Genomic DNA, 13,255 nt, shown 5'->3' on the forward strand with positions numbered 1-13,255 from the left:
CCTGTGGGGTGGGCTAGGCTGAGAGTGTAACTGTCCCAAAGTCACCCAGGAAGCTTCCACAGAAGGAGTGGGGATTCGAATCTGCATCTTCCAGATACCAACCTGACATGCTCAACCACTACACCACACTTGCTCTGTGTGGTAAGACACAGAACCCAGCTGTTTTAAAGCAAGAAGTAGTTGGGGCATGTTCCTTTCACATGGTGTGTTGTGTCTGTTGCCAAGAGGATTCTACCTGCCCCCCTCCCCACACACATCTCCCCCCCTCCCCACACACACACACTCTACACAGGCTCAACTCTTGTCCACACTCACTGGCTGTCCAGGTAACCGAAATCCAGGAGGTTGAACTCTCTGCATCCCTGATTGTGGTAGATATTATCCACATCCTGTGAAAGACAGAATTAGCACATGACCAGGAGGAAGGAAGGGGGGTTTTCCCCTCTGTTATTTTCCCTGACAATTCCTAATGCCGGAAAATCTACACTGAAGGTCACCAAAGCTCAGACCAATCTGACCCTTTGTGTCCCCCACAAGAGTGCTCCGTCAGAACCTCCTGTCACAGAAACAGCAACGGAGGGGGAGAAGTATCTGCATCTACCCCTCAGCTGCACATGAGTATACTGACCCAGATTTTGAGTCTTCAAAGGTCTCGTTGTGCCCTTTTTTATATACGTAAAAAAACCCAATGTAGACACAATTAGACTGACAGATCTCAACCGGAGAAACATTTTAAAATTCCCTGACACAGCAAGAGAGGAAGTAGCCACGCCTTCCTCGCTGTTAGTTCCCTGGTTCTGTCACATGCAATTTTTTTCTCTTCCCCACCTGCTATAACAAGCAGGATTTCCAGGTATGCCGCAGGGAAGGGGGAGGAGGAACCGTGTCTCTTTCTGCAAGGGGAGAATTTAGAGGTAGAAGTCTGCTCTGCAGTTTAGAATGGGGCTGCTCTCCTACGCCACCCTCTCAAAAACAAAATAACCCCCCTGCAGTTAGCTGTCTTCTTTAAGCAAGGCCCCTGGATCCTGCCAAAGGACGCACCTGCTAAAGTCAGGTGCACAGCTCTGATCCATGGGCAAGCTTATGTCCTGCAAACTGGCAATGTTAGAAGATTCAGGGGGCCCATAACCCGCTTTCATTCAAATTACATGTCTAACCAAAAAGGTGGGGACACACGGACTGCTCCTGGGTTATTTTTATGCCTGCAGCTTCAGGAAGAATGACTAATCCCTTCCTTTGTGTTGTGCCTTACCCACTGGATCTCCTCTCGTGCAGGAATGCCGCTGTAGTCACACAGCACAGCGTACATCTCGGAGAACCCACCTGCAAGCACAAAAAGACGCTAGCAGATTTTTGACACAATAGGAAGCAAGGGAGAGATCTGCCCCGTGTTAGATTTACATGGGGTGGAGGGGGGAGAAATCAAACAATTAAGATTCCCAAGAGAAAAAAAAATCACAGAATGCTGCTCGGTTATGGCCAATGTAGTCGATAAAGCTGGAAGCTCTGTATTCAGATCCTGCACTGCCCCAGATTGCTTATTTGTTTGCTTGGCCTCCATTCTTCTGTTGTGAAATGGGAATCACAAAGATCTATGTTGTGTGAGCAAGGCCAATCTAGTTTTCTGGGGGAACTCTGGGCAGAATGTGGCCGGGGGTCTCTTATACTCACTACCAGCCCCTCCACCTCTCGCCTACGTGCCTCCCCATGTCAGTATGTCCTTCTCCCACCCGTTCACAAGCTCTCTCTCTCTCTCTGTCTGCAGTCACAGCTGCCCACACTGACTGCAGGCTCTTTCCCTGTCGGTGCGGGGCAGTATCATTGTCATGGCCACCAAGAACACCCCTGCTGTGTGTGCCACTTACATGCCCATATCCGGCAGCTGGGAGTGTGGGTGAGAAAGCCTTTGGAAGCAGGCAGGGGAAGTGTGGGACTGTATCAGCAGATGCACAGGTGTCAGCACGAGTGCCCAGAAGCCCTGGGCAGCTGTTCCACCTTGCGGCATGCAGATGCCAGTTCTGGGCATGTGAGGCTAACCAAGATAAAGCTACCAAGACTTCGGAGAGTGTTACTCTGCTTGGGAGGGTACCGCCGGCGTGTTAAAAGTGCTGCCAATTTTTTTTTTAGTTAAGGTTATCCAAAACGTACACCTGAGAAATGTGCTTCTGTAGACCACAGTGGTAGAATCCTAACCTTCTGTTCATGTTAAAGTAAGTATGTTTATCCGGTCCAGCAGAGCAGAGGGGATGGACACACACACACACACAAAAGGCAAATAGTCAGCATTGCAGACTGGCAAACCGCATTTGCCACTGGCAATCGGTGATCAATCCCCCCCAAAAGTGCAACAGCCCCCCACCCAAAAGGCAAACATTACCACATGGCCCTTGATTTTCCTGCAGCAGTTCTTCCAAGGAATTGGTTATCTTTTGTATTCTGTCCAGCAAGCTGGGGGAGGCATTCTGGAGGAGATTGCTTTTAACAAACAAACATACATAAAATTCACTTTGCATGTTAAAAAACCCCACACATACCTCCCCCCAGCAAAAAAAAACTAAGTCTAAATTTAAAAAAAAAATTGTTTCCAACATGCTTTGTGATTGTGCTCTGAAACTGATCTGCTGGCTGGGACAAGGCAGCTATAAGGATTCACAGAGTGCTTGCAAAATTAGGTCCTGGCCAGGTAATTTGTTGCAGGAGTCTCTCTGCCTTTACACAGATGGAAAATAAAAGCTTCTGAGCCAGTGTTTGAGGAGAAATATCAATACTAAACTCAGCCTTGCAAGGCACAGAAAGACTGTGCAGAAGGTGAGAGAAGCCTTAAAGCCTGTGAGATCAAATCTTCCCCTGCTGGGCAGGTGTCAAAATATTAACTGGAGCTAGGTCTCCCCCCCCCCCCCCCAAATTGACAATGTACTCTTCTCATTGGCTTCTTGCTTGTTTTCAAGCCCATTTCAAAGTGCAGGTTTTGTCCTTTACTGTTTAAAAGCACAAGTGTGGAGTCTCTGTGCTCTTCTCCTCCTTCGGGTTTCTGGTTCAAATCTCACTTCAGTTATATAATGTGCCTTTCTGCCTCAGATCTCCCCTTGCAATCTGAATATTATAATACTCCCCCCACCTAGCAGGGTTATTTTAGTATTTAGATAAATGTACATGATGTTTTTTTGAGAACTCCTTTGTGTTCCACCACATCCCTGAAAGCAAGACTCAGATGGTACGGTGTGTTTCCAGAGATCAGACTCCAAACATTCAAAATATAGGACCCCCAGTCATGGGTTTAAACTACATGTAGAACTGTACTGGCCAGATATCAGTGGAAACAAGTTCACAGTCAGAGTAGTTCTGCAGTGGAATAGGCTGCCTAAGGAGGTGGTGAGCTCCCCCTCACTGGTGGTCTTCAAGTAGCAGCTGGACAGATACTTCTCCTGGATGTTTTAGGCCAATCCTGCATTGAGCAGGGGGTGGGACTAGATGGCCTGCATGGCCCCTTCCAATTCTAGGATTCTATGATATGATGCTTAAATGTAAGTTAAATAAATGAATAAAAAGAGTATACACAATCTGTTCAACCATTTGGTCTGAACAAGGGTACAAAGAAAATGTGAAAACTTCTGAGCTCTTTCCCTATACATGCCACTTATCTGAAATAATTTTTAATTAGAACAGCTTGTATTCCTTGAAGTTGTTACTTGAGTTCTAATGGTTGGGACTTCTCCCCCATGTTCATAGGTCCTGTGGGACTTGTGCCTCCCTGGTTAAAACATATAAGATAAGGGAGTTTCTTTGCTATGTCCTGAGAATGTATAATCTCTTTCTGGAGGAGTCTGTTTCCCCTTTTCCAGGTCATTCAGATCTTCCTGCCACGAGAGTCATTTGGATGGCTATGTTAATTTAAATGTGGCATCCTAGCAAGGTGTTATACCCATTGACATGCTTCAACCAGAACCATTAATGTGGGTAAGCACTAGAGATTGCTGTGTTTGGGTTGATAGCTCAATCTTCCGATCTCCTTCTTCCTGCCAGCTACAAATCTGCCGTAGGGTTCCACAACACACAAAGAAAATGAGGTGCCAATAGTTGAAATACTGGGGTGAACTCTAGGGTGAAGGGCATTCCCCCAAGGCATTCTTAACAGGATGCTGACAAAGATCCTGGCCTGAAAGGTCCTTTAATCTCCATTACTCCTTTCCCCCTTTTAACACCTAGACCAGGGGTAGTCAAACTGCGGCCCTCCAGATGTCCATGGACTACAATTCCCAGAAGCCCCTGCCAGCGAATGCATTCGCTGGCAGGGGCTTCTGGGAATTGTAGTCCATGGACATCTGGACGGCCGCAGTTTGACTACCCCTAACCTAGACTGAGGAAGACTTTTGAAGACCTCCAATGCTTGTGCGTTACATGGCCATGGCTTGTTATGCAGGGCTTGAGTGGCCACCTACATTTTCAGCCCAAGCAGCCTTCAGATGCCCATAACAAAGCTCAGACCTGGGATGGGGGGGATACATTGAACGCTCCCTTACCAAGGTGAAGAATCTGGAAACATCTTCTTAAGGAACTCTACCATATGAATGACCACATGCTCCAAATCGTCCAATGAGAGGAACTCAAATTCATAGGTCGTATCTGTTTCTATGACAACCTGGATAGATGAAGAGGGGGGGGGGATATGAGAGAAGATGTTTCTCACAGCTTCCCTTTGCTTCCCCCAGCCTCCGCTACTTTATGCTTTGTTACTAGACACTAATGCAGAACCCAAATATAGCTTCTCTCTGTGCCTGAAATCCTGAACACACTTTGCAGAAAGCAAAGGCCATTACCAGCGGGTAGCCATAGGCAAGCATGGTCTTTGGTCTCAGGCACTGCTTGTAAATGTGAGGAGCACCATACTTATCTATTTTACAGAGATGTGATAAAGGGTTACAGGGATTGCGTGTGTGAAATTTCTTTACAGACTTGGGGAAAGTTCTCTATAAACACAGGCAGTGAAGAATTAGAACTGTGATATTACTAAGAGGGCAAATGGGTTTGAAAGCTGCTCTGTTACCAATCTGATACCATTTTGCCAAATGTTCCTTCTCTGGGGTTTTGATGTTTGTAATTTAAGTAATGTTGATGGTTTTATGTGGTTTAATGATGCTTGTATGTTTTCTTATTGGATGTCAAGCGCCACGAGCCAGCACACTGGGGTTGGCGGTATATAAATGTAATAAATAAATATTAAATAAATAATGTACACATTTTTCCGCCTGGCTGTTTTGCAGAGCTAGTATCTGAATTCTGAACCCACAGCATGCTCCAAGAGCCCAGGCCAATGCATAATCACCACCTCCGTTTCCCAATTAATTAATTTAAATGCAACATTTATATGCTGCCTTAACCCAAAGAACCTGCTTGAGGTAGATGATAAAATAAAACATGATTTAAAAAAATTTAAAGTATAAAAATGTGTCTTAAAAAAAATATTATAATCCAGCCAGGGGATTAACAGCCACATAAAACATTTAGCTCCCTAAAAGTATCCTCAAAGAAAAGTTGGCAGGCTAGAAGCAAACAGCAAAAGCGAATTTTAAAAGACATAGGATCGCTGTCCCTTAGTGAATTTCCAATGAAACAATGGAAGACCAGTTCATAATTCATCTCCCTACTCCTCAGCATTAACCTAGACATTTTACTGGTTCATGAACATTCACTGTTTTTGTTGTTGTTGTTGCAAAACCTCCATAAATATATCTCCAAGGTCTTTCACCTTGCTTTTGCAAAAGAGGACAGAATTACTCAGTCCCCTTTCTACCACCAAGCATAAATAGTAACAGACAGAAAGCAAGAAAATTAAGAAACTCATGTTTATACAACACAAAGCATAAAACCGTCCCTTATTGGTGTCTAAAAATAACCGGGCAAGGGAAAAAAACACTGCACAGTGAAAACCCGTATCAAATACATTCCTCCTTCAGATTTGTCTTCACCAGCAGGGCAGCATGTTCGGAGGAAGAGGGAATTATACGAGAAATTGTCTGAAATAAGGGCACCTGATGCTATCCCATTGTCAGCCAGTGAGGGAACTGATGGGAGAGAGAGAGAAGATCCTGCAGTGCTGAGCTTTCAAAAGGAAGAACAAGAAGTACCATGGGAAGCACCAAGGATATAATGAGAAAACATTTTTTCCTTTGCGTCGTAGAAAAAATCTCACAGCAAGCAAATTAGTGAAACGTGGAGTATGGCCCAGAAGAGACTGCCACTGGGCCAGACCATCACCCCTCGTGGACTGCCGGCATCCGTAGTCCCCTGTGGCGCACCAAGGGGCAGCCTGTAGTGGGGGTGGGAGGTAGATTTTTGCCGCTGGGATATATCATTTTAATGGGGATATATAGTTCTGTTTTATGTGGGGGTTCTACTGTGTAACCCGCTGCGAGATGGCTTGCCAGGAGCAGTGGGGAATAAATGTAGCATTAATAATAATAATAATAATAATAATAATAATAATAATAATAATAATAATAATAATAATAATAATAATAATAATAATAATAATAATATGCAACAAGCAGCTGTGGTTTCCTATGGCTCCATGCTGTGCTCTTCACAAAACCAGAATCTGATTTAATAAGGGCTGCAGGATGCACTGAACACCCACCAGCAAATCCAGACTGATAGCCTTAAACTGTCTACCTTCATTCCAAACACCTCCTTTTGATTGTTATTCGGAGACTATTCATTGGCTTTACAAGATCATGGAAGGTATCTTACCCATAAAAGTTTTAAACTCCTGCTAAACCTGGAATTGGGCTGTGCAACTTGGCCAGTGGCAGCCTACTCTGTCCATTCATTTATCCAGCCCCTCCATTCTAGAAGGAGATATTAGTGGAATAAGAGACCTTGCTGGAATCTAGGCTGGTAAAACTGCCCTTTCTGTTGAGTCTTTCAAGATCCCAAAATTGTCTATTCTGACTGTGCAGCTCTCCGCGGTCTGAGACAGAGGTCTTCCACATCACTCACTACATCCCAGTCTTTCTCAACTTTTTTATTGCTGAGAAACCCCTGAAACATTCTTTAGGCTTTGAGAAACTCCTGAAGTGGTGCAATCCTGAAGAAGCATAGCTGTGTGCATGCCCACCCAGGGCCCCTCCCCTTCCCACCCCCTCCAGGCCCATCATTGGCCACTTGGGAAGGGGTGGGTGGGTCGACATGAGAATATATGGTCATATCACCCGATAAATGTTTAACAAATTAAAAAATATATAAACAATTAATTAACTTCTACCTATTTGGGAAACCCCTTCAAGAGCCATCAAGAAACCCTAGAGAAAGCCAGCCTAATCCTTTTTAACTGGAGATGTCGGGAATTGAACCTAGAACCTTCTGTATGCACAGCAGATACTCTACCTCTTAGCCGTAGCCTGAGTTTGTTGTTTTAATTTAAAGCACTTCAGCAGAGCCATTTAAAAATAGCAGCACCAAAAGGACAGTCTCGAGATTCTTGGAGACTTCATTATAATTCAAATTGATTTTATTTCTGTTGCACCCTTCTGGCCAAAGACAAATTTAAAACAAACAAATAATGAAATGACGAAAGAGTCCGCTCCAATGGCAAACAAGCCGCAAACATAATGAACAGAAACGCTGCCGGTGGAATCCTGCAGTCAGCAGATTCAAGCTACCAAAGGTCAGACTTAATCAAAAGTTCTTGGATAGAAGCTGAAATACTGATAAAGTGAAACAGTAACAGGAGTCTTGCCAGTTGATATACAGGCTCTCGGCTGATGTACATATGAAAGCCTGGGGCATTTACTGTGGGAGAAATGCATCTGGCACATAAACGGCTTAGCACTGGGCCTGCAAAGAGGGCCGAAATAGCCATGCAGAGTTCTGGTACACCAATTGCCCTAGAGTTGCCACCCTCCAATAGAGCCAAGATTACAACTAATCTTTAGTCAACTGTGGTGAGTTGGGGAAAGTGGCTCATTTAAAAGGTAGACACTGCTGTTATCCATTGCTGAAGTCCCTCCCCTTCCCAAACCCTGCCTCTCCTAGGCTCCACCCACATTTCCCAACTGGAGCTATTCTAGTCTGCCCCGGTTCTTTTTGCTCTCACCTGCCTAGCTTCTCCCATTTTGATAAGTTGAACTGCTAAGAAGCTGAAGCTCGCTTGGATCTGCAGATGGAGACAAGAAAGAAGTCATGTCCTATTCTCTTAAATATTTGGAACTTGGAGGGGGGCTAGTAAACTTCTAGCAGGGAGTAAACTTTCTAGGGGAAAACGGGAACTTACCTCTGAAGGGAAGACGGGACTTACCTTGATGGGGAGCTTTGCTGGAAGCACAAGAGCTCGCCAGGGCAACAAAACCTAAAATGGAAAGAAAAGCCAGAAAAACAGGATCCTGGGAGGCTGCAGCCTACTTGAGTCTGAGGCCTAGCTACACGAGAAAGCCATCAGAAATGTTGTGTGGAGACAAGATGCTGGCCAACTATTTATTAAATGTTCAAACTATCCTCTTCACTGTTAATGTAAAAAAGTGGCATTTTCTAAGAAGCCTGAAGAAAAATATCCCACCCCTCTAACTGAGGCTTAATTTACTGGCAGTCTTCAAGCAAAGTTTGGATACACACTTTTCTTGGATGCTTTAGGATGCTTAGGGCTGATCCTGCGTTGAGCAGGGGGTTGGACTAGATGGCCTGTATGGCCCCTTCCAACTCTATGATTCTATGATTCTATGGAAACTGGCAGGAGGCTTTTCTTCACCTGTAGGTAAATAGCATCATTTGGTAAACGAACATCCCAGTAAGCCTCAATTTAAAGGATGGGACACTTTCCCTCCATGTTAAACGTAAGATGTCAAACATTTATTAGGTGATATGACCATATAGGGTCATGTTTACCCACCCACTCCTCCCAAAATGGCCAATGATGGGCCTGGAGAAGGTGGGAGGGGAGGGGCCCCAGGTGGGCGTGTCCACAGCTGTGCTTCCCGAACATATTCTGCATGATTTCACCACTTCTGGTGTTTCTCAAAGTCTGAAGAATGTTTCAGGGGTTTCTCACTGGTCAAAAAGTTGAGAAAGGCTGGCCTACAATATGGAATGGCCCGTCTGAGGGGATCAGAAAGGCCCCCATGCCTCTAGGATTCCACAGAACATACAAATGGAATTGTTCATGAGGATCTTTTGATAAACAGAATAAGGTTGTAGTAGACAGCATAAATGTAAATGTGGTAAAGGGTTGTAGTAAACAGAATTGCTTAGGGAGCTTCCATAAAGGGAATAAGGTAGGATTTATATTACGGTTATGTAGGACTGCCATATTTTGAAAAGCGAAACAGAGGTCCTGTTTCCCGACAGACTAATTCAAACAAGTATGACAAATCTAATTTAAAATACCCGTTTCAGCGGTGACAATTGCGACTTAACTAGGAATAATCCTAACCTTTCAATCCCAAAAGAGGACATTTTCATCAGTTTAAAAAAAAAAAAGATCCCAAAAGCGGACGGACACACAAAAAAAGAGGTAACCTCAAGCTATGATAGGCATTACTTCGCACTGCATTGTTCAGCTCATGTTTATGGATCTGTGTTTTTTGTCTGGGGTTTTAATGGGAGTTTTATTGGGTTTTTTTAATTCAGACCTTGTAACCTGCCATGAGCCATTTGGGAGTGGTGAGTAATAAATTGAAACAATAACAATAACAATAACAATAACAATAACAATAACAATGGAGGGGACTGGGCTTTCAGTTTGGTTTTGTTTGGTTTTGCTGCCATGGCAACCCCTCCAGACTTGTGGGTGAAATACATTTGGAAGTTACAGCCCAATCCCTAAAAATGCAGTTGAGAAGTAAAGCTGAGCTGCTGTTACATACCAGGACAACATCGTCCACTTTGCATTTGAAGTGGAATTGAGCAGGCAGCAGGAAGACCTCCTGCGTCCCTAGGAAGCTGGTGATGCTGTCTAGGAAAACAACAGAAGAGGCCGAATGAATGGAGCTGCCTGCTTGTAGGCTGGCCTCACCCAAAGCACCCCTTGGGGAAGATCCTTGCTGCTCTCTCAAGTAATCCCCATCGATACGTATCCAGGTGCCTCCTCTACTAAACCAGGGACGGCAATCTCCAGGTGGGACTGGGGGATCCCCTGGAATTGTAGCTCATCTCCAGGCGACAGAGATCAATTCCCCTGGAGGAAATGGCTGCTTTGGAGGGGGGACTCCATAGCATTGTGCGGCCTGCCCCAAATCCTGCCCACTCCCACCTCCATCCCCACAGTCCCAACCCAGAGCTGGCAACCCTCACTAAAACGAATTCCAGATCAGTGGGGTTGTAGTCGGGAAAGAGTCTCGCGCCTTCTGCTCTAAAATCTCCTGAGTCTGTGCTGAAACAGATGAGGCTAATTAGGCACGTCTGGATTGATTCAGATGGCAAACTGTTGGAATCTTAACCGCTAAATTGGGAGTTTAAAAGGAGTGTGGGAGATTAACACAATGGATATAATGAAGCCAAAGGAATGTGGAGCGAAAGCTTTGGTTGGTCCTTTGGGGGGGTCTGCTTGGACAGTGTGTCAAACAGGCTGTTGTGAGACCAGCTGGGAGGTCTTCTGTCCCACCCCCACCTCCCCCAGGGCTTTTAATTTAGGATGGGGACCCTTGGTCCCCATGCTGGGGAGGCTGGTGGCCATCCAGCGTGGTGGCCTTTCACAAAGGAAGAAGAAGAGAAAGAGCAGGTGACCTTGGGCTAGCCCCAGTCCTTATAGAGCTGATCTCACAGAGCAGTTCTGTCAGAGCTCTCTCTGCCCCACCAACCTCACAGGGTGTCTGTTGTGGGGCAAAGGAAAGGCAGTTGTCAGCTGCTTTGGGACTCTTTCTTGTAGTGAAAAGCAGGGTATAAAAATCAAGTGTTCTCCTGCATCTGAAGGTAAACAGGTAGCAAGTGTGTTCAAAGGAACAGGAAGTCTCCAATCAGATCAATCAGGACACAGGAAGAATACTTGAAAATACTAGGAAGTTATGAGTACGCTAATTGCATCTCTCCCCTGATGCTCTCCGTAGGATATTCTTCATATCCTCCTGAATCATGCACATGGCAGATCTTGCACGTCCCACACTCACGGGGCTGATCTCATAGTAGAGAATGAAGAAAAGAAGTTGCAATCAGCAAAGCTCTGAAATGTAGGCAGTATATATAGGCTGAATTGTATGTAAAATTCAGGTGTAACCAAGCTCAGAGACTGTACCTAACAGCAGTAACTAGAGAAAATGAACTTAGAGAAACTGTCAGCCATTTCAGGTGCTAAGGAATCCTTGGTTCTTCTTAAGTCCTTTGCTTTGCAATCCACATTCATGCAAAAAATTGTTTTTTGCACCCTGCTTTTCACTACCAGAAGTCTCAAAGCAGCTTACAATCGCCTTCCTCTTCCTCTACCCACAACAGACACCCTGTGATGTAGGTAGGGCAGAGAGATCCCTAACAGAACTGCTGAGAACAGCTCTTGGAGGACTGGGACTAGCCCAAGGTCACCCAACAGGCTGGAGGAGTGAGGAATTGAACCTGGTTCCTCTGATTTGAGGCCATTGCTCATTTTCTGAAACTACGGCGTCCTTTAATGCATATTCCTGCAAATTGGTTTCTGTGAGCTTCGTTTTTGGGGTTTTTTAAAAAGATAATACCAACCAGTTCCAGGCAAAGGAAAATGGAACACTGGGCTGTTATTTTTCATTAAACACCCACACCTTCTGAGGTTTATTAGCTATTAGACTGCAGCACAAAATTTTCTGTGCAACTCATACTGTGCTGGGATTTCAAAGTCACCCCTGAGGCTGTTGGGGGTTTTCTGGTCCCTGCCTCTGCAGATAGATGGAAGTTCATGAAGAGAAAAGCCAGAAGAGACAACACACATCCTCTCTCCTTTATAAAAAGATGGGCTCTGATCTCCTGAGAAAAAGCTGCTAGCCACCCACCATTGAAACCCCCTAGTATTTCTCACATTGCTTCAAGGTGCTTTTCACAATGCCATACTTAAAGCAAGGGAGCCTGATAGAGCTCAGATCACGTCTGGCCTAATGGGAATTCAGCAGCTAAAGTTCATGAATACAAGAATCCATGAAGTTCCTGCCCCCGTTTCTCATCCATTTAGCTGTTTACACTAAAGAGGCACAAAGAGCGCTTTGCTTACCACGCAATTCTGGTGAGATCTCTTTGAGGGGGAAGGCCATCTTCTGGACCACACTCATGGTAGTTTCCCAGGCTGCAAGGCCTCCAGTGAGACCGGCGGCTTCCGTTTCCACCGAGCTTCAGCAGGCCTCTGCTCTGCTTCCTCTCTCTTCACTTCAAAGGTGCCTCTTCTTCCTGTCTCCCTTTCCCACCCACCTCAAGAAACCCTGAACAACAGCAACGGCAGGCAGAAGCAAAGGTCAGCCATCAAGCTCACACAGCAGAGCAAAACGTCAATCTAACAGGTGGGAGATCTCTTGCCGTTCACCTGAGGAGGATGCAGGACTGGCCCCACGGAAGATGCAAAGACCTTTGAATAATGCAAGCAAGCTCCGCTGGTTCTTTCGGATCTGCAGGAAATTCAGGTCGGCACAATTTGTGACCCACTAAGCCATGCCTGACCCCAATAGCCCAGGCTGGGCCAATCTTACCCGCTCTTGGAAGCTAAGAGAGACCACAAATGAAGACCAAGGTTGAGATGTGGAGACAGGCAAGGTCAAACCACCTCTGAACGTCTTTTCCTTTGAACACTCCACAAGGTCGCCACAAACCAGCTGTGACTTGGTGGCAAAAGAAAGAGGAGGAAAAAGCGATAGGCACAACTCACCCTGGAACTGAGGGTTGAACCTACAGGCACTGTGACCTGCTCAAGTGCTCAGTACTACCCCACCCCTTCTGCAGTCCCAGGCAGGAAGCAAAAACAAGCTTATTGCGCTGATGTCGGGCAGCCATAAATGAGCAGACTGACGCTCAAATTGTGGTGCCAGAGGTTATGCAGCTCAGCTTAGGCCCGGAGGCAGAGTAACTACTCCTTTGTGCTCAACCGCTTTGCATCTGCAGAAGCAACTGATCTGCCTGGGATGAATCACCACAGACCATCACGTTGCCTAAGACAAAACTTATTTCTCAGCAAGGTCTGTATCGCACGTTACAGAATGGGTGGGAAGACTGCTTGCGTGAAAGGACACGGGCTTGTCCACTGATTTATTAATTTTAGCGCAACAAAACTAGCTTTGAATAACTTTCTTCATCCCTCACTGAATTCTCCAGCCTCCCCTTT

The 13,255-nt window shown here is 45.5% G+C and overlaps 1 protein-coding gene across 1 annotated transcript in view; it reads right to left on the reverse strand.

The window, feature by feature from the left end:
* The window catches only part of CARMIL2 (capping protein regulator and myosin 1 linker 2), a 58,834-nt gene extending 46,548 nt beyond the window's left edge, over positions 1-12,286 (reverse strand). Inside the window, exons 1-8 of the mRNA XM_077310748.1 lie at positions 12,158-12,286; positions 9,855-9,943; positions 8,294-8,344; positions 8,093-8,152; positions 4,521-4,639; positions 2,378-2,475; positions 1,253-1,323; positions 316-389 (exon numbers count right to left, since the gene is read on the reverse strand). Of these exons, the coding sequence (XP_077166863.1) occupies positions 316-389; positions 1,253-1,323; positions 2,378-2,475; positions 4,521-4,639; positions 8,093-8,152; positions 8,294-8,344; positions 9,855-9,943; positions 12,158-12,215 (620 nt within the window). The 5' untranslated portion in view covers positions 12,216-12,286. The remainder of the gene's footprint in view (positions 1-315; positions 390-1,252; positions 1,324-2,377; positions 2,476-4,520; positions 4,640-8,092; positions 8,153-8,293; positions 8,345-9,854; positions 9,944-12,157) is intronic.
* Between the last annotated feature and the right edge of the window lie 969 nt (positions 12,287-13,255).

The sequence above is a fragment of the Paroedura picta genome, chromosome 14, assembly GCF_049243985.1.
Source record: "Paroedura picta isolate Pp20150507F chromosome 14, Ppicta_v3.0, whole genome shotgun sequence".
In the NCBI taxonomy this organism is placed as follows: Eukaryota; Metazoa; Chordata; class Lepidosauria; order Squamata; family Gekkonidae; genus Paroedura; species Paroedura picta.